We start from the raw sequence: 26,760 nt of genomic DNA on the forward strand, positions 1-26,760 counted from the left end.
AATAAAACTACAAAAAAGGAGTGGGGCATTTCTTCTGTATATTAAGTATACAATTTAAGCAACCCTTGTGACAGGCTCTTGGAGGGATATTTGCTCATGTATAAAATTAGTACAAACAGCATCGTATTTAATTTTCATCCCCTTGTCTTCAAACTGTATATCTACATTTTAAAAACCAGGTATCGCAAAAATTTGCAAACGCACAAAATTAGAAAAAAATAATATAATGCATCCAACATATTCACCACCCAGACACAAGAGGCAGCAAAAAAAATTTTTTTATCATCTATCTGTTTACTTCTTTATAGTCTTTGCTTTTGGTGTTGACACACTGAGTCAAATCATAGAACGTCTGTCATCTTATCACTATATCATTAGTATGCTTCTCTAATAAAAACACAAGTTTTCTCATAAAACCACAATGTCGGTAACACACAATAGTAATAATAACCTCTTGGTACCATTTAGTATCTATTCCAAATTCATTTTTACCCAAGGGGCTAAAAACACATCCTTATTAACTATTATTATTATTTACAACTGATCTGATTAAGTCTGGATTGTTCTATGGTTAACAGCTATGTCTCTTGATTCTCTTTGAATCCAGAGAAGGTCCTCCTTCGTTTCTCTCTCATGTCTTCAACTTACTGAAGAAGCCAGGGGGCTGTTTTGCAGCAAATCCCAAATTCTGAATTTTCAGTGGGTTCCTCTGTGGCCATTTTCCTCACAAACTGGAATTTAGTTCTAATGATATGATTCGATCAGGTTCAGCCTCTTTATTTCTTTTGTTTTAAATTTATTTTGAGAGAGAGAGAGAGAGCGAGAGACAGAGAATCCAAAGCAGTGTCTACGCTGTTGCACAGAGCCCGGTGTGAGTCTCGAACCCACAAACTGTGAGATCATGACTTGAGCCCAAGTGAAGAGCCAGATGCTTAACCGACTGAGCCACCCATGTGCCACCCAACCTCTCTCTCTTTGCACCCATATCATGTGTGGCTTTCTCATCTTTGGTCATGCTAAGTTCATCAGCAAGTTCAGGTAATAAAGTTTATCTGGACTATGTCATTAAGGGTTTAAGTGATTTTCTAATTGTCATATTTCCTTCAACTTCAGTAGATGTGATTATTTGGCAGATAAGAACTATCCTTCCTGAACTAGGATTCTTTGGTCATTTTGAAATACAGTAGTCATAGGTAAGACAGGAGAATTGTGATTCTCTTTAAACTACCACTTACCAAAACCAAGTGGTGATGCCCTAATTTCCTCTGTGTAGACCAATGAGATTCCTATTGCTGCTTTTGTTGTCATTAAATAGATATGGGTGCATGTATCCAAGTATATGTATGAACTTAAGTATGCAAGTACAGTAAAACCTTGGATTGTGAGTAACTTGTTCTGCAAGATGAGCAAATATTTCTAATAAACTTTAACTTGATAAATGAGCGGTTTGTAATACGAGCAGTAGGTGATGCCAAATGTCATGTGATCACAACTGAGCCAATGGTTCTTCCCTTCTCCTCTTCCTCCTCTCCCTCCTCCTCCTCCTCCTCCTCCTCCTTCTTCTTCTTCTTCTCCTTCTTCTTCTTCTTCTTCTTCTCTCTCCCTCTCTCTCTCTCTCTCTCTCTCTGCAGGATTGTGGGTGATCGTCTCCCATGCTCAGATGCTTGACTTTAGGCCGTGGTGCTTGGCAGAAATCAGTGATTTTTCAGAACGTTGGAAGGTGCCCACAACTGGCACTGGTGTATTTTTTATCACTTCAAAGCACCTCTGGACAGCCCTTTGCTTTTCCGTACAAGAGTAAGCTAGGGATGCTTTGCTTCATTCTAGCTCAGGTTGCCTGCAGATATAGACCCTTTCCTCTGCTGCCTTATTGCCAGTTACATTAAATACGGCATATAACGAGTTTATTAATACTGTCCTGTAGCCAACATGTGTGTGAGCATATACAATGGCCCCCATGCAGACAAAGGTTGAAAAGAAAGGGGGTAACAAGAAGGAGATGATTACGGTGGAAGTTAAGAAGGAAATGATCAAGAAGTATGAGTGAGGTATGTGAGTGGCCAAAATTGCAAGACTTTGTAAGAAGTCTATGTCTGCATCTCGTCTGCAGAGGAGGAGAAAAAGGCAGAGGAATCCCTCAGTTCAGCTGAGATCAGGGAGATGTGTAAAATGTGGGAAACGGTGCAAGATTTTGTAGAAAAGCACCACCCAAGCAAGGCTGTAGCAGTGCAAGCGATGAATCTGTTTAACGACAACGCAATGTCACACTTCTGCGAAATCCTCCCAAGGAGGCAAAAGCAAGTGTCATTGGGTAGGTTCCTTGTTAAAGTTGCACAAAAAGAAAAAGATTCCATTGAGCTAATAGGCAGCAGTGATTCCGTTAGTGAGAGTGAAAGTCGTCCTACACAATAACCCTCCTCTCTCTTGTCTCCCTCACACCAGCCAGGAAGGTTTTCAAAGGTAAGTGTAGGTCAATTTGTTTATTTTTCTATATATTTTGTATTTCCTTTTTTTAAAACATGTTTTTAATGTTTATTTATTTATTTTTGAGAAGGAGAGAGAGCATGAGGGGGGAAGGGGCAGAGAGAGAAGGAGACAGAGAATCCCAAGCAGGCTCCACGCTACCTGCACGGAGCCCGATGAGGAGCTGGAACTCACAAACCACAAGATCATGACCTGACCTGAAATGAAGAGTCAAGACGCTTAACCGACTGAGCCACCTGGGCGCCCCTATTTTATATTGTCTTTATTATTTTGTATGATAGTACAGCCCTGTAATCATTTTTATATGAATATTTTTGGGTTGTGGAATGAATCATCTGAGATTCCAGCACTTCTTATGGGGAAATTCACTTTCAGATGCAAGTGCTTTGGATTACAACCATGTTTCCAGAACAAATTATGCTTGCAAACCAAGGTTTTACTGCATATATATGTACGTGTGCGTATTCGTAATGAACTCAAAAGATTTTAAAATGTCTAATGGTCACCAATCACGTGTCATCGGTTGTTTCTGAAATTCAACTCATCACACTTTGGGCCAACGAGAACGCCTTCAGAAGATGCCCCCTGTCTCGTTTGGACAACCTTAATGTTTCAGGTTCATCTTATCCATTTCCTGTCCCAGACACTGCAATCCACCATTCTTCTAAGGAGCCATGGTCCCTTTTTTGGGGATCTTTAAAGGACGCTAGGGTCCAGAGAGTACCCCATTATAGTATTTTAGAGGATGGACTTCCTCCAGGCCTTCCCCTGAGCCTTCTCTCTCTGTCACTTTTAGTAATGCTGAGTCACTCTGACTCTATTTTACTGCTAAACCCAGCAGTTTCCATCAGGGCGACTTCCTGTTCTGCTGAAAGGAGTACTTGCTGAATGAACACCTGTGAGGTCTTCAAGGAGCTGGGCCACCACTGAGTGATGCGATCACCACAGACTACTCTCATGGTCCTTCCACACTCGTCTTCAACTCAGAACTCGGGTAGGTCTATCTGAGTGCCATGAATACTCCTACACCCATTGCCCCGGGGGCCCACCCGAGGGCTGACCCTCTGCTTTGGAGAGAAGTATTTGCTGACTATTTTGCCGATCTGCAACTGTGAAGTCCTCGCCGGTCTTCCCCCCCTTGCCTCCCGCCACTTCTGTGACCCTGCTTTGTTCCCGTGCCCCTACTGCTGTCCGCACTTCATCCACACCCACTCATGTCCACGTCCCACTGCGTGCTGCCGAAGGTCTCGTCCACGTGCTTTTTCCTCTGTCATCATAGTCCGTCCGTTTTAGTTTCAGGGTGAGTTTGAGATCGTTAAAAACCTTGCTACCCACATGACCCAAACCCCATGTGTGCATTTTTAAATGCATTTAAATCTAAAGTAAAATTGATTTTTCTTTTTCCTTCAGAGCTAATATTTCTTTTTTAAAGAAATGTTTATTTATTGGAGCCCCCTGGGTGGCTCAGGTGGTAAAGCGTCAGGCTCTTGGTTTTGGCTCAGCTCATGATCTCACGGTTTGTGGGTTTGAGCCCTGCATTGGGCTCTGTGCTGACGCTGCAGAATCTCCTTGGAAGTCTCTCTCTCTCCATTTCTCTCTGACCCTCCCCTGCTTACATTCTCTCTCTCCCCAGAATAAATAAATAAACATCTTTTCAAAGTTTATTTATTTTGGGGAGAGAGAGAGAGAGACAGAGAGAGAGAGAGAGAGAGAGAGAGAGAGAGAGAGAGAGAATATACCAAACAGGCTCCATACGGTCAGTGCAGAGCCTGATGCAGGGCTCAACCCCATGACTGTGAGATTATAACCTGAGCTGAAACGGAGAGTCAGATGCTTGACCAACTGAGCCACCCAGGCTCCCCCAGGGCTTAGATTTCTAGAATAGTCATCCTCACTCAGCGTTCATGGTCTCATTTTCTAGCATTAACAATTCCCCCCCCTCAACTGTGTTATTAATGTTTCTGTGACAAAAGTCCTAACAGTTATGTTCCACACACACTAGACTCTCTCAAGTGCCTTTCCATGACACTTGACTCAGTTGACCCCACAGTTACACCTCTAACCCCAAATGCTCAGTGTCTTAGTGTGGGACATTCCCCCACAGATTGTGCCCAGAAGCACCTCACTTCCCGTCACAAATGCTCGCTGGACAGCCTCATGGACCCCCTCACTTCCATGGTGACCAAATGCTCATGGGCCCTGCTGTCAACGTTTAAAGCATCAGCAGAATGTTCTATGAAATGAAACAAAACAACAACAATAACAAACTTGGGATTAAGAAAAGCAAATCTGCCTCCTGATCCCTGAGAGTCGAATTTGAAAATAAGTACTTAATAATTTAGAGTAGAGATAAACAGTTCCACCTTTCAGGATTCTCTCTCTCTCTCTCTCTCTGTCTCTTTCTTCCTTTTCCTGGTTTTCTCTTTTTTTCAGATTTTTTTTCAGTCTTCTCTTCCAAGAAAGATGGGCTCCCAGATTCTCATCACTTAATTCACTTTTTTTGGACGGAGAAATGTGTATTGCCTCTTTTGCTAAAACTCAATTTAATCTTGTACCCAGATCCACCCCTCCATCCTTCTCCTTTCTTGTCCCAATACCGTTACCATGTTCTCCTCACTGCACACAAGACCTTTCCTAGGATATTCTGAGCCAGTAGGACACTGCGCTGTCATTAGAGCCACCATGGGCTACGATCACAGATGCCACTCGCTTTCTCATTCGCTTTTTTCCAGGTTTTCTTTCTTTTTAACGCAGTGTAATTTTAGTGTACTGATCGTCTTGCCCTTACAGAGACAAAAACACAGCACTATGAAAGAAGGGATAAAATAAATCTCTTTTCCATGTCAACAGGTAAAGAAAAAATGTCTCCCTGTGCAGAGGGGAGATGGCTGAATTCTGACTTGTGTTTGCACAGCCCCTGAGAGCGCGCGTGGGCTCTGGCTGTCGTAAGGATGTGAACGTGGAACAGGAACCAAGATAGAGAAGAAGCGCGGTAAGGGGGTGTTCGGCCAAGATGTTTTTCATTACCCCAACGGTCAACAGCTTTCCATCACTTCTCCCTCAAACAAGTATCACTACAAATAGGTTAAAGAGGGTCACTTCGGGGAACGGTTTTACCTTCTCAAGCCGCCAAGGGCAAATGTCACATACTCCACGCTACATTTCTAGGACCAAGAGGGACATCTCACATTCCAAACCGCTCCGTGAAGAGCTGGCATATCGCTGTGTGAGCGGATTGCTTACTTGTGGGACAGGTGGGCCAGCGACGAGCCAGTTGTGACGATGATGCAAGCGGCTGATATTTTCTCCAAGTATAAATCCCATAAAGGAAGGCACAAAGCTGGCGTATTTACAAGAGTGGAATCAACTGCCCTCGAGTCTCCTCCATTGGACAATAATCCTGGCAGGAGGCGGGAGGGAGCATCTAGCCCTTTAACTTGAAATGTGGGCAGTTTCCCCAATATTGTTAGACGGAATATGGGGAACAAGAGGTGTGTCCCTGGGTCCCCGCTCTTCTCCCTCGGAGCTCTGTGTCAAGGTGCTGCTGGACGGAACACACACACCCAGGGCAAGGAGGCGTTCCCTTCAAAACAGAAGCCATGTTGGCTCAAAGGAGTGTGGAATTTTGGAAAACCCGAGATGAATTCCCTCAGAATACCTATATTTGTAGCGTTCAGCATTGGCAAACCTTTGGTTGCTAAACTGTTTTGGAAGAAAAAACAAAAGAAGCCTTTGTTTGAGTCATGAGTCCTACAAGTTCGGTTGACTTAGCTCAGAGCACTAACAAAGGTGTAACGGAAACAGGAAACACGGGCTGGATGGGTGTTTACCTGATACAAACAGTCTAGCGCTGTTACTCTGCCTGGTCTCCCCGGTGTATCTATGCCGCGTGATACAGCGGTAGTTATACAACCCATCTTCATTCTGTACATCTTTAATATACAAGGCTCCCGTGGATGTGATGAGAAATCTAGATCCTGAAATAGAAGAGAATGATTACGCAATTAACATAGAACAAAAGCAAGCCAACCACATAAACAAAGACGTGGAATTTTTTCAAACCCCCACCCCCGCAACTGAAAGAACCTGAAACAAAGGCTAATGATAGGAGTGTGTCGGTTACCTTAAGGGTCCAAGCTATTTTAACTTTTCAATTACCCTAAATTAGGAGTTTTTAGTAAGTATGCTAAACGTTAAATATATGCTTAGAAAATTACATCTCATGAATTAAGTTTTTAGGTCAAATGTTTATCTTTTTTTTAAAGAATTTTTTAATGTGTATTTATTTTTGAGAGAGACAGACACAGAGTTCAAGTGGTGGGGGGGGGGGCAGCGGGGTGGGGAGCAGAGAGAGAGGGAGACACAGAATCCAAAGCGGGCTCCAAGCTCCAAGCTGTCAGGACAGAGCCTGATGTGGGGCTCGAACCCATAAGCCATGAGATCATGGCCTGAGCCGAAGTCAGATGCTTAACCGACTGAGCCCCCCAGGTGTCCCACACATGTTTATATTTTGAGCAACAGACCCGGCATATAATTGCTGTGGGGCTAATTTAGCAGATTTTCCTTGCTGACCACGTTTCTCTTAGAATGTGACACATCAAAGGAGTATTAACTTTCTCTAGTAAATTTCTACCTCATATATGTATGAACTGTCTCTGGTTGAAGTGTTTCAATTAAACACACAAATGTTAGATTATATATCAATAAATATATAAATTATAAATGTTAGACTATAGGGGCGCCTGGGTGGCTCAGTCGGTTAAGAGTCTGACTCTTAGTTTCGGCTCAGGTCATGATCTCAGGGCGTGTGAGTTGCAGCCCCACATCGGGCTCCGTGCTGACAGTGCAGAGCCTGCTTGGGATTCTCTCTCTCTCTGTCTGTCTCTCTCTCTCTCTCCCCCTCTCTCTCTCTGCCCCTCCCCCACTCACTCTCTCTGTCTCTCTCAAAAATAAATAAAACTTAAAAAATAATAAACGTTAGATTATAAATCAATAATACATAAAATATAAAGTTTGTGGGACATCGGGGGTGGGTGCACTCTCTACATCCCTAGACGTTTGTCTGTACAGCTCTACCTGTACCGAACCATCCACATTAAGAGATCAAATGTCAGTGGTGCTTTAAGAAGGATAGAGATAGGGGCGCCTGGGTGGCGCAGTCGGTTAAGCGTCCGACTTCAGCCAGGTCACGATCTCGCGGTCCGGGAGTTTGAGCCCCACGTCGGGCTCTGGGCTGACGGCTCGGAGCCTGGAGCCTGTTTCCAATTCTGTGTCTCCTTCTCTCTCTGCCCCTCCCCTGTTCATGCTCTGTCTCTCTCTGTCCCAAAAATAAATAAACGTTGAAAAAAAAATTTAAAAAAAAATGATAGAGATAATTTTCCCTTTGAAAATGTAAATACCTGGAGACAATCTTTACTGTTCAATTATAATCTGATGATGAGCCAAATAAGGGCAAAGAAGTAAACCCCAGAGTGAGCTGTGGCACCCCCATGGGGAATGACTGAGGATACCACTCTCCTGCCACTGTTAGACCCTCCTATGGAATATTCCACCACTGTATGCAAGGCTACTTGGGGGATAATGTGATCTTGTCTCTTTGGGAAAAGACTAAAAATGCCAAAAAATCACCTTCTTTTATTGTTTGTTGTCCTATGTTCATTTGAAACTTCCTTTGGTTTACTTTAATCAGAATTGACCAGGGGTCTTGACTGCAATAATTTTAAGTCTCCAATATTTAAGTTCTGAACATAATGCCCACAACCCTTTAATTTCTTATAAGGACTACACTTTATCCATCGATCAGTTGTTCACATAAAATAAAAATGGTTTGTGATTTCTTGCGCAAGAAAGAGCAATTCAAAAGGGTGTGGGTAAGAAAAAGAAATCATGAAAGAAATACCAATCTAGAATAAGCTTTTTACAAGGACACAAATTGGGGCCACCCAGGTGGCTCAGTCGGTTGGGCGTCCGACTTCGGCTCAGGTCCTGATCTCACAGCCCATGAGTTCGAGCCCCGCGTCGGGCTCTGTGCTGACAGCTCAGAGCCTGGAGCCTGTTTCAGATTCTGTGTCTCCCTCTCTCTCTGCCCCTCCCCCACTCACACTCTGCCTCTCTCTGTCTCTCAAAAAATAAATAAACATTAAAAAAATAAAAATAAAAATAAATGAAAGGACACAAATTAACCAAAAAAACACTATAGAAATCTTTAAGTAAAAAATTCACTTTTTTAAACAATTTTATTTAGTTACATATTTTAAAATATACCACCAATACGCTATGTATTAGAATAGCTAGAAAATCAAATGCTCTGTATTCTAGATATTTTTGCCTTATCCTCCCCTCTCCCCAGGGAAAGCAGCTAAAAATACATTTTACCACTTTTCCTATGTCATCGCACACCAGCATTCCTTGCCAAGAGACATTGTGTATAGCCGAAACGTTTTTCTTGCAATAGATTTTGCATACTTACATAATGTTTTAATATCGAGCCTCTTTTAAGTACTGAGCAGTGGACAGAAAAGAGGAACCAAAAGCTAATGTACATAATTCCCGTTGCCTTTCTGACAGAGGGTATTTTCATTAGAATTGGCAGGCCATCAGCGGTGGTAAAACGTAAGTGGGAACACTCTGGGTAGCACAGCTCAGGAGTGCTGGAAAATGCGGAAGGGCCGCACAGCGGTGTGCATTCATTACTCTGCTGACTCCTGAGAGGGCTCCATTCTCCAGGCACATTTAATTTAATCACTCACTCGCTCCTGTAATATCTCACTTTTTTTTTTTACTCACTTAGCATGCTAAAGAAGACTGTTCAGACGTGCTGTTTCAGAAGAACTTGAACCTTGTTTGTATTGAACCTTCCTGAGACGTTCGCAAGAAGAGGGAATTGACTTAATTACTGTACGTCATTTGAACCATCTCCGTCTCGCCCCTCATTTCTCATCGAAACCCATTTCAAAGGCCATCGACATTTTAAAACAAAATAAAGACAAAGAACAGGAGCCTTTGACTAAGAGAGAGGCCCTGAAGACCCAGGGTCCTGGGGAACAGTCAGAACTCCCAAGATGCATGGCATTTTCAGGGGCAGCACACAGTCTTTGGAGCCCCAGATGTCTTGTCTCCATGGTGATAAGAAATCGTAACTGCTCCCTAACTTGCCAAGGCACACAGCTTCCTGCCTTACGTCATCAGAGCCTTCTGTGTCATACAGAATAAATGGTTCATTCACATCCCTAAATGGGATTGAAGAATGTGCTTCTATTAAAATATTCCAACAGCAAGATACAAAATGCCGATGTCCATAAACTACACACACACACACACACACAAACTCTCTGTCTCTGTCTCATCCACGCGCACACACACACACACACACACACACACCTTTACTACTCACATCTGTCCTCTAGCATACAACTGTGCAAAGCCAAAATTTTATAGGTAGTTTTCTCTCCCTTGGAAAGCTATTAGCGCTTTAGATTAAAACATTTCTAAAACATAGCGCATACTTTTTGTCACGTCAAACGCATCACGAATCAGTCGGTCAACTGAACAATAGTGAATGAGTTTTGGATTCCAGATCACCACTGTGGACATCAGTTATGGAGGGGCGCTGCTGAGTTATTAGAGGGAGGTCTCAGTAGCTCTCTTGACTTCTCAACATGCACTAACCGGTTCCCAGATGTTTAAGCCCCTCGTTCTAACGGTTTATCTGCTCCTTCCTTTGCAACCGGGCAAACTGAGAATCATTACTTCTCTCTGCCGTCAATATCCTCGTCAATACGTTCACAAAGTGATGCATTCAGTACGCTGAAAGGTAGAAACCAGACATAGCCCAGCTGTTAGAACTTGGCAGAAACTAAGAGTTAATGGGTCACGAGTAAGTGCTGGTGTGGTTCTCCAGCGTTATTGACATGAGCTTGTACGTCAGCACCGTGAACATAAACCCACAGCTTCGTACCAGTTGCGCGAGCTCAGCACAGCACCTGGCAGGATATTTCTATCCAGAGACAAGACGAGCAAGGAAAATGGGATGTCTGCACAACTGGGAGTGTCGTAGGAACACTCAGGGTGTAAGTCCACGGCCACACTCCTCCCGCTGCTGCTGTGCTGAACGGCGGAGTAGGCTCAGACAGCACCGGCTCCTGAGGTTCAGACACAATACCTTCTTGAGCTTTCTATGTGAACGCATCAGAGGCAGCAATTAAAACAGCAACAGTTCTAGAAACCCATTGGTCCAACTATGGGTAGCTGAAGATCTGAGCTGCAGAAAGCAGGCATACGTGACCTCCGGAAGAAAGCGTATACAAGCTGATTCTAGGAAGACGGGAGCTGAATGGTCCACCGTTCTTCGTGCCAGCACTCTCCTGGGCTCTGGGAGTCCCAAACGGAGGGAGACACAGCCCCTGTCTTCAGGGCGCTTACGATCGAAAGAGATTTCAGTCTTAGGGTTGGACACATGGCAACAAGGGGAGAAAACAGGATGGGAGAGAGAAGTGTAATCGGGAAACCCGTCTCACCTTCATGAAGGTAACTACCAATAATACCCAGGGAGGAAACGTGTATTATTACCAGACCTATGTATTGTTACATATCCTTGCGGATTACTCGGACATACATAATTAACATTATATGTCCAAGCATCCTTTACCAACCTGAGTGTTCAGTCTACTCAGCCATTTTTTTCTTCTCATTCTTATAATCAAGTTAAAAGATCTTTTCCTTGGTACCAAGTAAAACGAGCTGACCCCCTGGAAAGACTTCTCATCGTGGAGGAAAAAAAAAAAAAAAAGCTGGAGTCCCGAATCCAGTGGATCTGAATTCCAGACCTGTCCAAGTCACTTTCCAGCTGTGTGACCTCAGACAAGACACTCAGCCTCTTTAAACTTTGTCTATTAAAGACAGATGGTGAATAGTATCCTCTCTGTTCCAGTGTTGAAGTTTAGATTAACACAAGGACGTCATCCAGCAGAGAGCCATGTATTACGTAGGGGATCTATAAAAGCAAGCGTAATGTTTGCTATTCTGTTCTGATAGGTCAGTCGTCAGTCGACAAGATATGCACACAGCTGCCCAGGGCCATCAGCATGCCTGAGCCAGACAGGGAAGAGCCCACATGGACATGAACATAATATTTAATTGTTCATTTATTTGCTAAGTGAAGCAGCCTCATGTATCAGGAAAAACATCAAAGTGGAAGCAACATGGCTGAGTTTTACGTCACAGTTCTGCCACTTGGAGCTGTGTCGCCACAGGCAAAACATTTCCCAACCCCCTGTGAGACAGGCTGTATGTACCACAGGGTACGGCCAAGGTGCAGAGAAACAGAACAAGGCTCTCAGAGTCGCTTCCTATGTCCCAGTGAGGGGCTGTAGGGAGAGGGAGGGCAATAGAGACACTGTGCTCAGAAATCCTTCTTGCAGTGGACTGGGACGTTCATGGAAGCTTGAGGTCTTCCTCCATAATCATTGAAATGTAATTTGAATAGGAATATTTGCCGGTATATTTGTCAGTATCTGAACACAAGATGCATATTCTGAAGTTTTCCAAATTAACCATTCCTCACCTCTCGTATCTCATCTAATACAAGGCCCTTCCGTTCTGACTTCTAAAATAAATTCCAGAATGGTCCGCTTCCCTGTCTCTGCTAAACACCCCAGTCTGGGGCTCCCCACCTTCTCTGTTTCCATTCCTGCTCCTTTCAGCCTGCTCCCCGCTCAGCATCCATGGCCATGCAGTGCAATAGATTGGGTAGATGGTTTCGTGTTGACCAGGTCCCAGTAGACTGAATTGTTCATGGTGGCCTACAATGCTTCAGGCTTTGATCATATTTCCAAAAGCCATTCAACCCCTCTCTCCCTCTGCCACCATGCACCAGCCACCCTGTTCTCGTAGTCGCTCCACCTGAAGGGCCCTGAGCCTGTATCTCTACCTGGCTGGCCCCTTCTTATCTTTCTGGCCTCAGTTTCTAAAGCAACTTTCCAACAATGCCAGCCTGCGTTAACTTACCCCTCATCACTCATGCTCATGGGACTTGATTTTATCACATCAACGTGAGGCTGCCTTTTGTGAATTTCAGGTTGGCTTAGCTTTTCTCTCCTCCAACCAGAGTAGCAGAAACTTGATTTGTCTTGCTCAATTTTTCATCTCCATTACACCAAGCTGCGCCTAGCTATGCTAGCTGAAAATATTTGTTCGAGAGATGGGTGATCAAACAGTCTATCACCACGTGTATACAGAATGTCTCTTCTTAAGCCTGGACAACAAGAAAGCAAGCTGAAATACCTCCTTCTAGGTTTCAACGTGAAACTTCCTCATGTATAATACATAAAAACCAGTATTTCCCCCCTCTAGGAGAAACCATAATATATTCTTATATGAAAATGAGCATATTTTCGGATTTTGATGTTAATTCCTCCTGCATTATGCTTTCTGGCTTTTTCCTATGCAGTCAGGCCGTTAAATCTTCAGTAGGGACGACACTATTTTCAGGAAGATTTTTTAAAGCGTATCTGATTTTTCACTTAGTCAGAAATATATCTTAGGGTTTTTTTTTTCTCTTTTTTTCCTTTTGCTATTGCAATCTGAATCGAGTTAATAGTAATTAAAAGAACAGATGGTTCCTCTAATAAGATGCCAAGTGGCAGAGTAAAACACAATGAAACTTTTCTCAGCTGTGCCTGCCACCTCCAACTGACAGCCAACTGTGTAATGAAACAGCTTCGTCCTGAGCCGTTTTCCTAACAGCCTCCAAGAAATAAGCACAAGATTGAAATCTAAGTTCTAAGTATATGGCACTAGAAACGAGATGAGCCTCTAAATGAGTATCTCACATCTTTTAGTTTGAAACTTGAATTAGCATTAACTAAAACAGAAGTGGAAACAGAAAAAATATATATATAATCTATGGTAACCTTCAAGTTATCACTTTCTCTTAATCCAGATGTAGAGTGGAACAGAACCCTAACTCTTCACCTGGGTCTCAGGTATGTCTGTTCGGTGACGTGATGGGTGGGGGCCAAGCTGTAATCAGAGGCAGGCGGGAAGGAGCAGCAGTTATTTCTTGAGCAGCTGGGTGGCCTGATAAAGAGGATTCTTCAAAGAAAACTATGTTGAAAGCCACACATAAGGGAAAGGAGGAGGCCCTTAAGGTAAGACTTCTACCCCGGTGTTAGGTCGATGTGTGTCCCCTCCAAAATTCAGAACTTAAGTCCTAACCCCCAAGACCTCAGAATGTGACCTTATTTGGAAATAGGTTCGTTACAGGTGTAATTAGTTAAGATGAGGTCATACTGAGGGGCGCCTGGGTAGCTCAGTTGGTTAAGTGTCCGACTCTTGATTTCGGCTCCAGTCATGATCTCATGGTTCATAAGTTTGAGTCCCATATCAGGCTCCATAATGACAGCACGGAGCCTGCTTGGGATTCTCTCTCTCCCTCGCCTGGCCCCTCCCCTGCTCATGCACTCTCTCTGTCTCTCTGTCTCAAAATAAATAAATGAAACTTAAAAAATAATTTAAAAAAGATGAGGTCAAGCTGAAGTAGGGTGCACCCCTAATCCAATGTCACAGTTGTCATGAAAAAGTGGAAATTTAGACACAGAGACATCTGGGTATGCATACTAATCCTAATCAGAGCCAACAGCTATTACAAGCCTAGGAAGAACCACCACTGCTCTAAACATCCTGCATTTTGACCCACTTTGTTCTCACAACGACCTCACGAGGCAGGTATTATTCCCACTTTGCAGATGAGAAAAGTGAGGAACAGAGATTAAGTGGCTTGCCTGTGTTCACACAACTTTTGACATCCCACCAGCGTGATGCCCTGGTGTCCTGGCTGGGAGCTCACACGCTCAGGCGCTGTGCTCCCTGGCACTGGGTCACGGCCCCCGTGAGTCAGCAGGGCACAGCACCAGGGCCCATGGAACAGAAGTGACAAGCCCAGAATCATTTAAACTAAATAATCGACAGGCCCTGACTGGGGAGAAGAATGCTCCAAGCCCTCCATCTGTGGTCCCGATGGGTGGGTGGGGGGTGGTGGCAGCAGCAGGCAGAGAAGCTGGGCAGGTGTGTCTACTTTTAGGGAGGAGGTGTTGGGTCACTTCGCTTGTGTGATGCAAGTCAAACTGGGGACAGAGCTGCGGGGATCAAGCTCTGCATGTCAAGAAGCCCTTTATAGGAACTGGTGTCCAGGACCCCCTGTGTGGGAGCGAAGGAAAAGGGCCAGCGAGACACAGCCCAGAGAAGGAGGGACAGAGACCCTGGGAGGTGTCTGGGTGGGATATGGGAGGGTGTGGGATTATGAAAACCACGGCGGGGGAGGACCTTGACAAAGGACTTTCACGTCAGTTCTGAGTCTCTCTTCCAGCATAAACTAGAATACCCATGTCACGTAAAAGGGCCTCGGTGTCCTATTCCGTGCAACGGGGCAGTAATACCTTCCGGAGAATATTGGGATGTTAAACAAGAGTGTCCGTGTAGATGCCTGCTAGCAAAAGGAATTCAGGAATAGCTGTAATCTGCAATAAAATATACTGATAACGTATCTCACCTGCTAGATCAATACAAACATTAAATATCTAGCTACAAGCAGTGAGTAATATATATAGTACACTTTAAGAACACTGAACATCATTACCAAAGGGTATAACGGAATGATACTTGGGGAAATAAAGAGCATATCAAAGTCCAGCATCAGACAGCTTGATACTGCAAAACATTCCATCTTCCACAAGTGAAATTAATTGCATTAATTAATGAATGAAAACAATTGCATTAATTAATGAAATTAATTGCATTAATTAATTAATGAAATCGATCGTGTTTTGATTTCTGAACTGAATTCATTTAGAACTGTACAAAATCAATGCAGATTAAAACACGATGTGATTTTTTTTATGCAGGAAACTAGAAAAAAATTAAAATATTTGATAATATTGGTCTTCACCCGTATTCGCACGGGTGAATGCGTATCTACGAGGAGGAGGTGAACTGGTGAAGTCTTGGTTTTTGGTAGGCACTCTGGTGGCGTATTTCAAACGTAAGAAATAACTGCATACTTGCTCTAGCAGCTGGACCCTTCAAGGAGTCTACCCCGTGGAAACACTCATACATGCACACACACCAAGGTACACATAAGAAGTGCACGGAGGCCTTGTTTAAAAATGAAAAGCCGTCGGGGCGCCTGGGTGGCGCAGTCACTTAAGCCGCTGATTCTTGATTTCGGCTCAGGTCACGAGCTCCCGGTTCGTGGAACCCAGCCCCGAGTCGGGCTCTGTGCTGACATCACAGAGCCTGCTTGGAATTCTCTCTCTCCCTCTCTCTCCACCTCTCCCTCTCTCTCTCAAAATCAATTAACCAACTTTAAAAATATTTTTAAAAAAAATGAAAATGAGAAACCGTCAACAAACCTACATGCCAATCAGGGGGTGAGTCAAGTTAGGGTGTAGCCACACTATGCAGCCATTGAAAAGACAGTAAGGTAAATGTATGCGTGGTGCAGGCTGAGATCTGCAAGACGTCCGATAAAGTGAGTACAGAACAACACACGATGTTCTGTACAAAAGGCCAGGAATGTGTGCATGTGTGTATAAATCAGTCGGTGTAAACGGACAGAGAGGAAGGTGTCAGAAGCCATCCACCAAAACGTTAGCCATAGCTGCCTGTGAAGTCACCTGTGGACGAGGGGAAGGGAAGGGAGAACGATAGGCTTTGCCCCATGGTCTCACGTACTTGAAAATGTCTAAAGAAGACTCTATTACTGCATTACTTGTGCGGCTGAAATTTATTTTGAAGAAGGTGTCAGTGGGTGGTGAGCATATGGGCGCAGCAGGCGTAGACCAAACTCATTTGAGCAGCACGGCAGAGGGGAAGGAGAGAAATCCAGGATAATATTGATGTTGGGAGTAAATGTGTCAGAGGATGGCCTTCTGTTTAGCATGGTTTTCGATCGGATCACATCTGCGCGTGCGTCACAGCAGAAGGGGGGCTCTCAATGTTCACCCTGGTCTTTGTAATCCTTCCCCTCTGCACACCCAACCCCACATCTCAGCCAGGATGGAGCGGATCTCCTGATTCCGGCCCACTTGGGTAACACGGAACTTCATACCTAAGTGCATTCAGTCTAGTCTTATGTGGGTTAGCACTGCCTCCCCCAAGGACAGAAGCCTCTCTGAGGCAGGATAATCCCCACGTTTGCCTTTCTTCCCCTGCTGTGCCCCTTCACCTTGCACAGGGCTGGATTAAATACTTGTTTGGACACTGATGACACACTTATTTGGGATTTTCCCCCAAAACAGGCGCAGGACGTAGGGCATCATATTGTCAGGATCTGCTAGGTTTACAAAATCGTCACCAAGATATTCAAGGGGTCGTGAGGCTCCAGCCTGGACCTTGGGCTGTCTGGAAGAAATCACTTGGCCAGAGAGGATGGCGTTGCTCCTGCACACAGGGCGAGAAGAATAAGCTAGCAACCCGGGGCTGGATTTGGGAAGGACAGGGTGATTTGGCATATATGTGTTTAAATTCTCGCAGAGCCATCTCACTAAGACATTTTTCTTATGTAAATAAAATTCTCTCAGTGAAATTCTCCTGCAGTTAAATGAGGCTCAATTATACACTACTAATTTCAGCCTGCACCCTGCATTCTGACTGTATACCTAATTACCCTATTTAGTCTCTTAATGATCACATCTTCGTTCTTGAGCAGATATTCCAGGATGCCATTAATCTTTCCTCTAGTTAGATTCCTGGTTATTTTAAAGGAATAAATCCTTACAAAGAATAGAATTTGATTTTTTTAAAGGAATTCTTTTAAGGATTTTTATAAAGGGCCAACAAAGAAGCTTAGAAAACTTTAAATTGTATTTACTCATTTATATGCTGGACGAAACAGTTTTGGGCCGTGACATCTAGGAGCAAAAATTTTGGTCGGGGAGAGAATCAAAACAAGTAAACAGACCAAGAAAATAATTACAAAAGGTGGTAAGTGCTCTTAAGAGGATTAAGGCATGGAGGTTGAATTCACATGAAGAAAACTGCTGTTTAGGCAGGGCAGGGGAAGGGGGGCGGTTTCAGAAGAGACACCGCAGATGGGGGAGCAGGGCTGAGAACAAGGAAGACAGGAAAAACATGTGCAAAGGTCCTGAGGTAGGGAAATGATGGCACGTTCCGGGGACTGAAATAAGATACGTTTTGAAAATAGAATTGACCAGATGCAGACTTGGCCTGGATGCTGGGGTGAGGTCAAAGGTGACTCCTAGGTTCTGGAGAGGGGCATGGGATGGCCACAGAGGAAAGCCTTTGCTGGAAAGAAGAAGCCTTGGGGCATGGCACTGGTTGTTCGTGGGTGACTTGTTTTGGATTTCTGGGCACGGAAAGTGGCCCCCTTATAGACTGTGGGGAAAGGGAAGAGTAAGAATGCCATGGGGTCTAACTCATATTTGGAGAAGTGCACCAACTGTATTCCCTTTCCCACGAGATTTCTGACTCTGAGGCCGAAGGGAATGCATATTCCATGTTGATCATCCGCTGCGGTTGTGGCTATGTGATACAGTTCTCATTAAAAAGCAACATGTTCAGAAAGAAAAGAAAGAGCAGCAAAAACAAAGCATGGCACTTTGATCCGCGCTGATGGTGCTTACGCGGTCTAACCGTGCTATGGACCCAAGTGGAACTGGAGTCCCTGGGCTTACTGCTGAAAGGCCGTGAAAATTAATCATGGAGTTGCTCTGCCTCATGAATATGACACATGGCTACCAGAAAGAATTTAGAAAAATAGGAACCGTTAAAACTGAAAATAGACACAACGTCGTGGCCACTTAATATTACAGGGTAATGGTTCTTCCCATGGTGGGCAGTGACCTATTAATGGGCTGTGAAGTCAATTTCACGGACTGTAACTTTGTTTTTTAAAAATAAAATAGAGTAGACAGAACGAATTGGCATGCATCACAAACAGGAGGTGTAAGAACTTTAGGAAAGCTTTGTTGGAGTTCACAGGCGCCCATATAAGATTGTGGATGTGTGTGTATACGTCTGTGTGTATGCATGTGTCTATGCGTGCTTCTGTGCACACTGGGTTCCACTATAAAACGTATTTTTCACTGTGTACTTCTCACAGCGAGTCAAGAAAAAAAATGTTTGAAGAGCACCATGCAGCACCTGGAGATCTGGCTCCTCTTTTTTTCCCACTAGGTTTCCCGCCTCTGGGCAAGTCTAATAGACTTCATATATTCGGGATTCTCAACATCTTCCTTTCACATATGCAGACTGCCAAGTGTGTAGAGGCCACAAACGTGGCTGCATTTATAGCAACAGTGGCAGACGAGGCAGCTGATATCATTTCTAAGCTGCATCACTTGAAGGTCTTGGATTATGCCTGTTTCTTGACAATGCACGAAGATGTCTACAGGAATTGCAAGGAGTGTACTGAGCTTTTGTGCAAATCTGTATGCAGGTAACATAGTTACAAAGCTCCCCCCTCCATACAATGGTAGAAATTGTCTCAGATACAGCGCCTAGTGTCACTCCCCCACCCCCAGACCCTCTTGGTTTTAAGTGGCCTGACCCATTGGGATTGGGTAGAAGCCAAAACACCAGTTTCCATGTCCCAGAGCCTTCCACTGTGAGGCTAACTCAGTTCCCCAACTGGCTTCTCAAGACCCAGCTGATCGTGAAACCCATTGCCTGGCAAGGTCTTTCCTAACAAAACATTACTGATACAGTCACATAGCAATTGCCCACGACGTGCAGAGCTACGGATGGGGATGAAGATAACCCCGTGACTAAAGGTTGTTGTTTCACTAAATTCCCATTGTTATAGGGAAAGAAAACCCACCACCATACAAAGCAGGGTGAAATAGTGCCAGCTGAATATACATACATGTGGAGGTAAACAAAGACTGATGTATCTGTAATTAATCAGGGTGGGACAGGAACCACTGCTGGGAAAGCTACAAGGGAAAGCCTCTGGAGGGTTCCCCTGACCTGCCCACCAGCTCTGTGCACCCAGCTTTCCTCTGCCATGACTCTCGGGGTGTTTTGTGGGCATGAATGCTCTCTGCTCCTCCTGCAACAATTTCTGATCTCCTCTTTCTTTTTCTTTTTCTTTTTTTTTTAACATAGGAAAAGTAAGCCAGTGGCTAAGAGCCTCTGGAAGGCAATTGTATCTGGCCAGATTTTCATAGCATTGTTTCGCTTTCACTATATGTTTTTTTGTATTTTTTTATTCTGAGATTTTTTATTAAGTTTTTAAATTGTAACTCCAATGTAGCTATTGTACAATGTTATATTGGTTTAGGGGGAGAATATAGTGATTCATCACTTCCTTACAACACCCGGTGCTCATCACAAGTGCCCTCCTTGATCCCCATCACCTGTTCCCCCATTCCCCTCCCCCACCTCCCCTCCGGTGACCATCAGATTGTTCTCTATGGTTAAGAGTCTGTTTCTTGGTTTGCCTCTCGCTCTCTCTCTCTCTCTCTCTCTCTTTTTCCTTTGCTCATTTGTTTTGTTTCTTACATTCCACATAGGAGTGAAATTTATCTCTATATTTGTATATGATACACAAAAACACACACGCAGCTAATAATACTACTTAAAGTCGGCAATGCACATTTGCTTTATATTACACTGCCTTAAAAGAATATGAGTTACTTAGATAAATAATAGCGAAGATGACATTCAGTGACTGCAGAAATCATAAAGGTGGTTCGTGACTGACCAGAATTTGAGATGAACTACGTATGCGTGATGCTTACAAGGAGGTGAGTTATATACATTGTTCCTTGGAGAAAAGGATGGCCAGAGAAATCTGGACTCACAGAGGGCCAGGCGAGCAGCAAAATGGGTGACCTGGGGAAGCACAGGGCAGACCCTCGGTGGAGGAACTTTGTGGTCACACCAGTGAGGTCATGAAGGGTACAGTAGGGCTTCCAGACGGCTGGGGGGTTGGCGCCAGAATAGCGGTAGATGATTTTCAGATTACGGGGCAAGAGGTAAACCCAAGCGAGGCAGAGGTCAAATTGTGGGCTGACTACGGGATGCTGCGGGGAGCAGAGCTGGGAAGATGTAAACGATGTCGCCAAAGCCAGGCAGCAAGACGGACGGCTGCTGGGGAAGCCGGAGGGCAGCACGAGCCCAGGGCAGAGACGGGGCAGCGGGCTCAGCTTCACGACGAGGCGTCCCTGGTTTACAAGGGACCAAGTCCTTTAGAGGAAGTCCTGGCCTCACCACGATTTATTTTCTTCTGACTTCCCCCCCCCCCCACCGTTGTGTCCTCAGTCCCTCATCCTCCTTCCGTCTTTTTGGGTAAATGAAGTATTTAAACGACCCACACAGACATAAAATGCTCCTCTGTGTGCCCACGGCTCAGAATTGATCACTGTTAGCACTACTATTTGCTTTATTTATTTTCATGAAAGAAATGACACTTTACAGAAAAAAGATGAATTCTTCTCTTTGTTCCCTCCCCTGCCCTATCTTTTTCTCCCCAAAAGTCACTGTTATCAGGAATCTAGCGTATGTGCTCTGTTCACAGATTTTATTCCGTTACACACACATATGTGCGTGAACCAGATACCTATTGTTCTGTGTCTTCTTTCCTTTTTCAAATTTGCATCAACAGCCTACTGTTTATCCTGGAAAAACTTGCTTTTTTCCACCCAACATTATGCTTCTGAAGCTTTCTCCAGGTTAACGCAGAGAAAGCTAGTTCATTCTTTTTGAACGTAAGCATGACATCATATTGTATAAATATTAAGTCAGGCTAACCGCTACAATTGAGCTCGGTGGAGACATGTATCTTTCCGTTTTATTCTTTTCATTGTTGTAGCCTCAGCGCCCGGGAACAGCGCGAGACACACACACACAGTAGTTGCTCATTAAATACACGTCCAGTGAATGAGGGATCCATCCACCGCACTACTTAATGGCCTCGGCGATGTCAATAGTCTGCTCTTACAGAAAGTCTCCTCAGACAACGTCTCACTAACTGTCTTCCTACATATGTAATTACTGGGGAGAGAGGCTGTGTTTTCAATTTTCCTGGGTCCTCTGCAATGCCGTGTGACTTTTGAAAGGCCTGACGAGCCGCACCGTGGGCCACAGTTCTGGTTGAGAGGACGGGTGCTCCCGAGCCCACGGAGGAGGACGGGGTCAGAGTTCACGCTGTTGGGTTTACGATGCCTCTACTGCAGCCTTGGGTCAGGTTATGTCTTTCCTTCAAAAGTATAGTAGACATTTTTAAATGGATAAACTTTTACGAGAAAGGAGAGGTTGCGTTATTCCAAATCATGAAATAAGCCTGAATAGAAAATAAGGGATTATCACGACTCACAGCCAGGAAGGGGGGGGGTGGGGTCCTCTCTGGGCCGATGGGGTACTGTCAATACCAGCCTCGCTGCCTTAAAGCAGAGCTCCCTTCACCCAGGGCTCTCAGTGGTAACAAGGAGCTCAGGGTGGCTCCAGCCCTTACCGTCACGCCAGGAGGGTACTGGATAAACGTTAATGCACATCACTGCCTAAAAGCAATATCATGCCCCATTAATTACACCCATGGCAATGTAGTCGCCTTCTAGATCCTAACAGGGAGCTTTTAGTTCGCCTTTCCTTAGGCCACCTCCCAGGCGAAGATAAATGAAATAAGGCCTTGGAAAAGGAATAAACCCTGGAATAGAACCTATTTATTTTTCATCGCAAAGCAACTCTTAATGGGTTTTGTAACCTCCTAGGAACTATTAAAAGGAAAATGGACCCAGGACCTAAAGTCTCTGCGAAGATTTCCAAATACTGAGTCTTCAGTTGAAGGCAACTGTAGAACATACGAGGCTCTTTCTGAGACGCGCTTTGAGCATGTGTAGGTGTCACTCCTTGCGGAGGCACTGGGGTCGTGAGGGGACTCCTTGGCCACACCCTGCACTACCTGGAGGACACCTGGTGCCCCTGCTGGCCTGTCTGAGCCCCAGAGGCTCGCCCTGGGGGACAGGACGGAACCCACGTGAGCCCCAGAGTCTTGCCCTGGGGGTCAGGATGGAACCCACATGAGCCCCAGAGGCTCGCCCTAGGGGACAGGACTGAACCCATATGTGTTGGGAAACACTGTGTAGGAAGTGCTCTCAGAAACAAAACAGTGAATGCCTGTGGGATTTCTGCTACCTTAATACTTCCTCATAATGACACGTGATTTCCACTTTATTATCCTCTAACCAATTCCCATTTACTCTTTCTTGGGCTCTGATAGAAACTAGTGATCAGCAGAATTCTATTTTTTGATGGGGCCCTATCAGATTACTTCTCAGTTTAAAGTCTAAGCAATCAGGATTCTCAATTCCACACATATTTCTTTATTATTATTATTATTATTATTATTATTGCTACTATTATTATTATTTTAGGCTAGTCTAGTGAAGCAGTGTGAGTGGAGAAGGAACAAAGAAATCCATAACTGCCTGTGATCAATTGTAAACACCACTGCACTCAGACCAGCCTTTTCATTATTATTTTTAATTGTTAAACAACCATCTAATGACTTTTCTTTTAAAATACTGAGGTAAGGGGCGCCTGGGTGGCGCAGTCGGTTAAGCGTCCGACTTCAGCCAGGTCACGATCTCGCAGTCCGTGAGTTCGAGCCCCGTGTCAGGCTCTGGGCTGATGGCTCAGAGCCTGGAGCCTGCTTCCGATTCTGTGTCTCCCTCTCTCTCTGCCCCTCCCCCGTTCATGCTCTGTCTCTCTCTGTCCCAAAAATAAATAAATGTTGAAAAAAAAAAAAAAAAATACTGAGGTAAAATCCCTCCTTGGGTTCATTTCAGTCATTTCTGCCATAAAAATATGGCTTATTATTTACTTTTTTAAATATAATTTGTTATCAAATTGGTTTCTGTACAACACCCAGTGCTCATCCCGACAGGTGCCCTCCTCCCTGCCCATCACCCACTATGGCATATCATTTAGAATCTTCTTTTCCTGTTTTTCTTGCAAATAGTTTAATACGGTCGACAAGTCAAATGTGAGTTGTAGCAGGACTCCTTTCTGATGATGTAAAATATTAATTATTTTGAAATGCTTGCAGGTATAAGGAACTACAGATGGTGGGTCAATATAATATATATACTATAACATAACATATATAATATATAGTATAATATGATACAATATAATATACATATATAACATATATATAACATATAGTATATGATTTATATTATATTATATTATATTATATTATATTATATTATATATTATAAACATCCATTTAAATGGGCAGCAGAGCTGTTAGATGAGGAAAATCCTTAGGGACCTATACATGAGGAGAGAACCAAAGACTCGAGAGCAAAGATCTTGTTGATGCTGTGGGTGTTATGGGACATCTGCTCTCTCAGGGGACAACGAGGAAAGGAGAAGGTTTTAGTACCACACAAGGCGAGGAAGCCTCTGCAGAAACTTAACCCCCCCAACCCCCCCCGCCCGCCCCCCCCCCCTGCCCGCCCCCCCCCCGCCCAAAGGACAGACTAGAAGAGCACGATTCTTAGCAAATACCCTTGCTTATTCCTACCGGGGCTTTGGGTAGGAAACACGTCTAACCGCAGCACGATGCTTGCTCAGGTTTGGGGGCTAGATTTACACTATCTGCAGGGTCTAAGAAACGTCATGACAAGAAATTAGCACAGAGTGGCCCAGTTTCCAGAAGCAAAAGTCAATCTTCCCTGGAGAACTGAGCTACCAGGGATGTTGAAACCCACTCCTCCATTCCACTCCTGAGCTCCCAATCCAAAACCACAGAACACATTGAAGAACAATTTACTATAAGAAGAGTCAGAAGAAACGACAGAAACCCCAGACAGTGGAATAACAGGGTACAGATTACTCATTAGGTGTTTCTGAAATGTCTGCAGAAATACAAAATTGAATCGAGAATAAGAAAAAGAGGTAAGACATCATCAGAAAAGAGAAATTAGATAAAGAAAATAGAATGTTTAGAAATAAAAAGTAATCTTGGGGCGCCTGGGTGGCGCAGTCGGTTAAGCGTCCGACTTCAGCCAGGTCACGATCTCGCGGTCCGTGAGTTTGAGCCCCGCGTCGGGCTCTGGGCTGATGGCTCAGAGCCTGGAGCCTGTTTCTGATTCTGTGTCTCCCTCTCTCTCTGCCCCTCCCCCGTTCATGCTCTGTCTCTCTCTGTCCCAAAAATAAATAAACGTGGGGAAAAAAAAATTAAAAAAAAAAGAAATAAAAAGTAATCCTTGATATAAATATTTAGATAAGACGCAGTTAGGATCAGTGTACTGTAAAATAAATCCAAAGAAACTACCCAAAATATTTCCTAAAGAGAAAAAGAAGCATTAATATGAATGAGAGGTATAAGAGGCTTGGAAGAGAGATGTTGGAGATCTACACGGCTATAGTCCAGAAAGAGGAAGCAGGACATCAATGGCAGACATCAATATTTGGAGAAAAAGACCTGACAACACCCCAGAATTGATGAGAACAGAGAGAATTTGCCAATAACACTCACTCTCCTGGGACTCCGGGATGTGCTCCCAGGAAGGCCAGATACTCAAGGAAGGAAGGAGAGCCCAACGGAATATTGAGCAAAGGGGCTGGTGTGCATGGTTAACTCTAAACAAATAATGCCTGTATGAAGTGAAAACATTGGGCAATAGCCTGTAAGATGGGAGGGATGTTACAGGAGTTAGGGTATTCTCAAGCCCTGTGTCATTCAGCATGAGGAAGGTCAGTAGCATTATATCTGCACCCAAAGGAAGGTAATCACTTTAGTCTGCTTATGATATGGATCCGCAAATGTCATCCCACCCGCGTCTTACCCTGGTAGGCATTGACTTACTATATGAGACACCAGAACAGGCTTAACAGTTTACAGAGAAGTTTTATGGCCGTTATTTCATTGAATCTTCGTTGCAAAACCACATAAATAAATGCCATTTTAAGACACACACACACACCCTCTCCCATTCTCTCCCATCGATTACTTAAGCTGTGTTCTTTCAAAATATTTGATACAATTCTAAGAAATGTCAACTTTACATTTTGAGAAGTGTGTCCAATCTTACCAAGGCCTATTAGGATGCATTCCAATGCAAATGAAGTACGGAGTACGCTGCATGCATTCATTGCTCTAAGGTAAGCAAATCTTTCTTTTTTCTTAAATTCTCTACATTTTCTTCCCACATGTTCTCCCCTAGTAATTGTTTACAAATTCCAAGTGGAACACGTTCATTTTATACTAGCTGATACAAGCGTTTCTCACAATAAATACAGTGTACAGTTAAACATCCTTTGCCATTCACACATCAGTGGAACACAACATGGTAAATCTACCCTTTCCTTCAATCTAATTCAACATGCGCTTCATCAAAGTAGGGTAGTCCTTTAAAAAGGATGAATGAAAATTCCTTGCATTTTAAGATAAGTTGCTCTCTTCTTGAGAGAGTACAAAAGGGCTTTCTCCAACATAGATTTTACTCATTTTGATATCTTCTGATAAATTATTCTCATGCCATGCTGTGAAAACTTCAACTTGCCGTTTGAGCAAGGATATAATAAAGTCGTTATAAATGTCTAGCATTGAAGCCATCTTTCTTTCATTTCTGGATATTAAACTTTAATTAGAGAATATCCTTTTAAGTAATTGATATTTTATAGAGAGAAATAGCACAAAATGAAGGCCATAAGGAAAAAGCTAATGTTACAAAAAAAGACATCTGACTGTTGGGTACTACTTTTTTCCTGGCTCATCCTAAGGATACCCACTGTATATAACAAATACCACAAAGGATTATACAAAAAGAGTGATGAGGTTCCATCACAGATATTTTAGCATTAATGCTTTCCAGGTATATTAAAACAATTCTTTGTTAAATTCCCGAAATCATTTTTAGCCACATGAACCAAGTTGACGAGGGTCTTAGCACCAAAACCATAGCCCAAGTGTCACCTTGATACAATGCTATTTTTGAATGAATAACATGAAAATGTGGACTTCACGTAAAAAAAAAACAAAACAAAAAAGCATAGCTGAAGTGCAACAGTAATCTATATTCAACTAACTCAGATTAATGAAAGGAATGAGAAAAGTATACCCTTAACTCTTGTTCTAAAAAGAAAATATAATGAGGTATAATCCCTGGATGAATAAGCCCTGCCAAAAAGGTCTTCTCCATGTGCACTGGCCAACCTTTTTGCCTACACAGTTTGCCATTCAACTGGCCCCACACACCTTACCCCACACGATGTTCACTAACACGAACCAAGACCCCTCTGACTTCT

General features: G+C 43.8%; 1 protein-coding gene across 1 annotated transcript in view; it reads right to left on the reverse strand.

Annotated features, from left to right (window-relative positions):
* The window catches only part of DSCAM (DS cell adhesion molecule), a 632,639-nt gene that overhangs the window by 307,096 nt on the left and 298,783 nt on the right, over window positions 1–26,760 (reverse strand). The window contains exon 4 of the mRNA XM_047874074.1: window positions 6,315–6,461. Coding sequence (XP_047730030.1) covers window positions 6,315–6,461 — 147 coding nt within the window. The remainder of the gene's footprint in view (window positions 1–6,314; window positions 6,462–26,760) is intronic.

The sequence above is a fragment of the Prionailurus viverrinus genome, chromosome C2 (assembly GCF_022837055.1).
Source record: "Prionailurus viverrinus isolate Anna chromosome C2, UM_Priviv_1.0, whole genome shotgun sequence".
NCBI classification, from domain to species: Eukaryota; Metazoa; Chordata; class Mammalia; order Carnivora; family Felidae; genus Prionailurus; species Prionailurus viverrinus.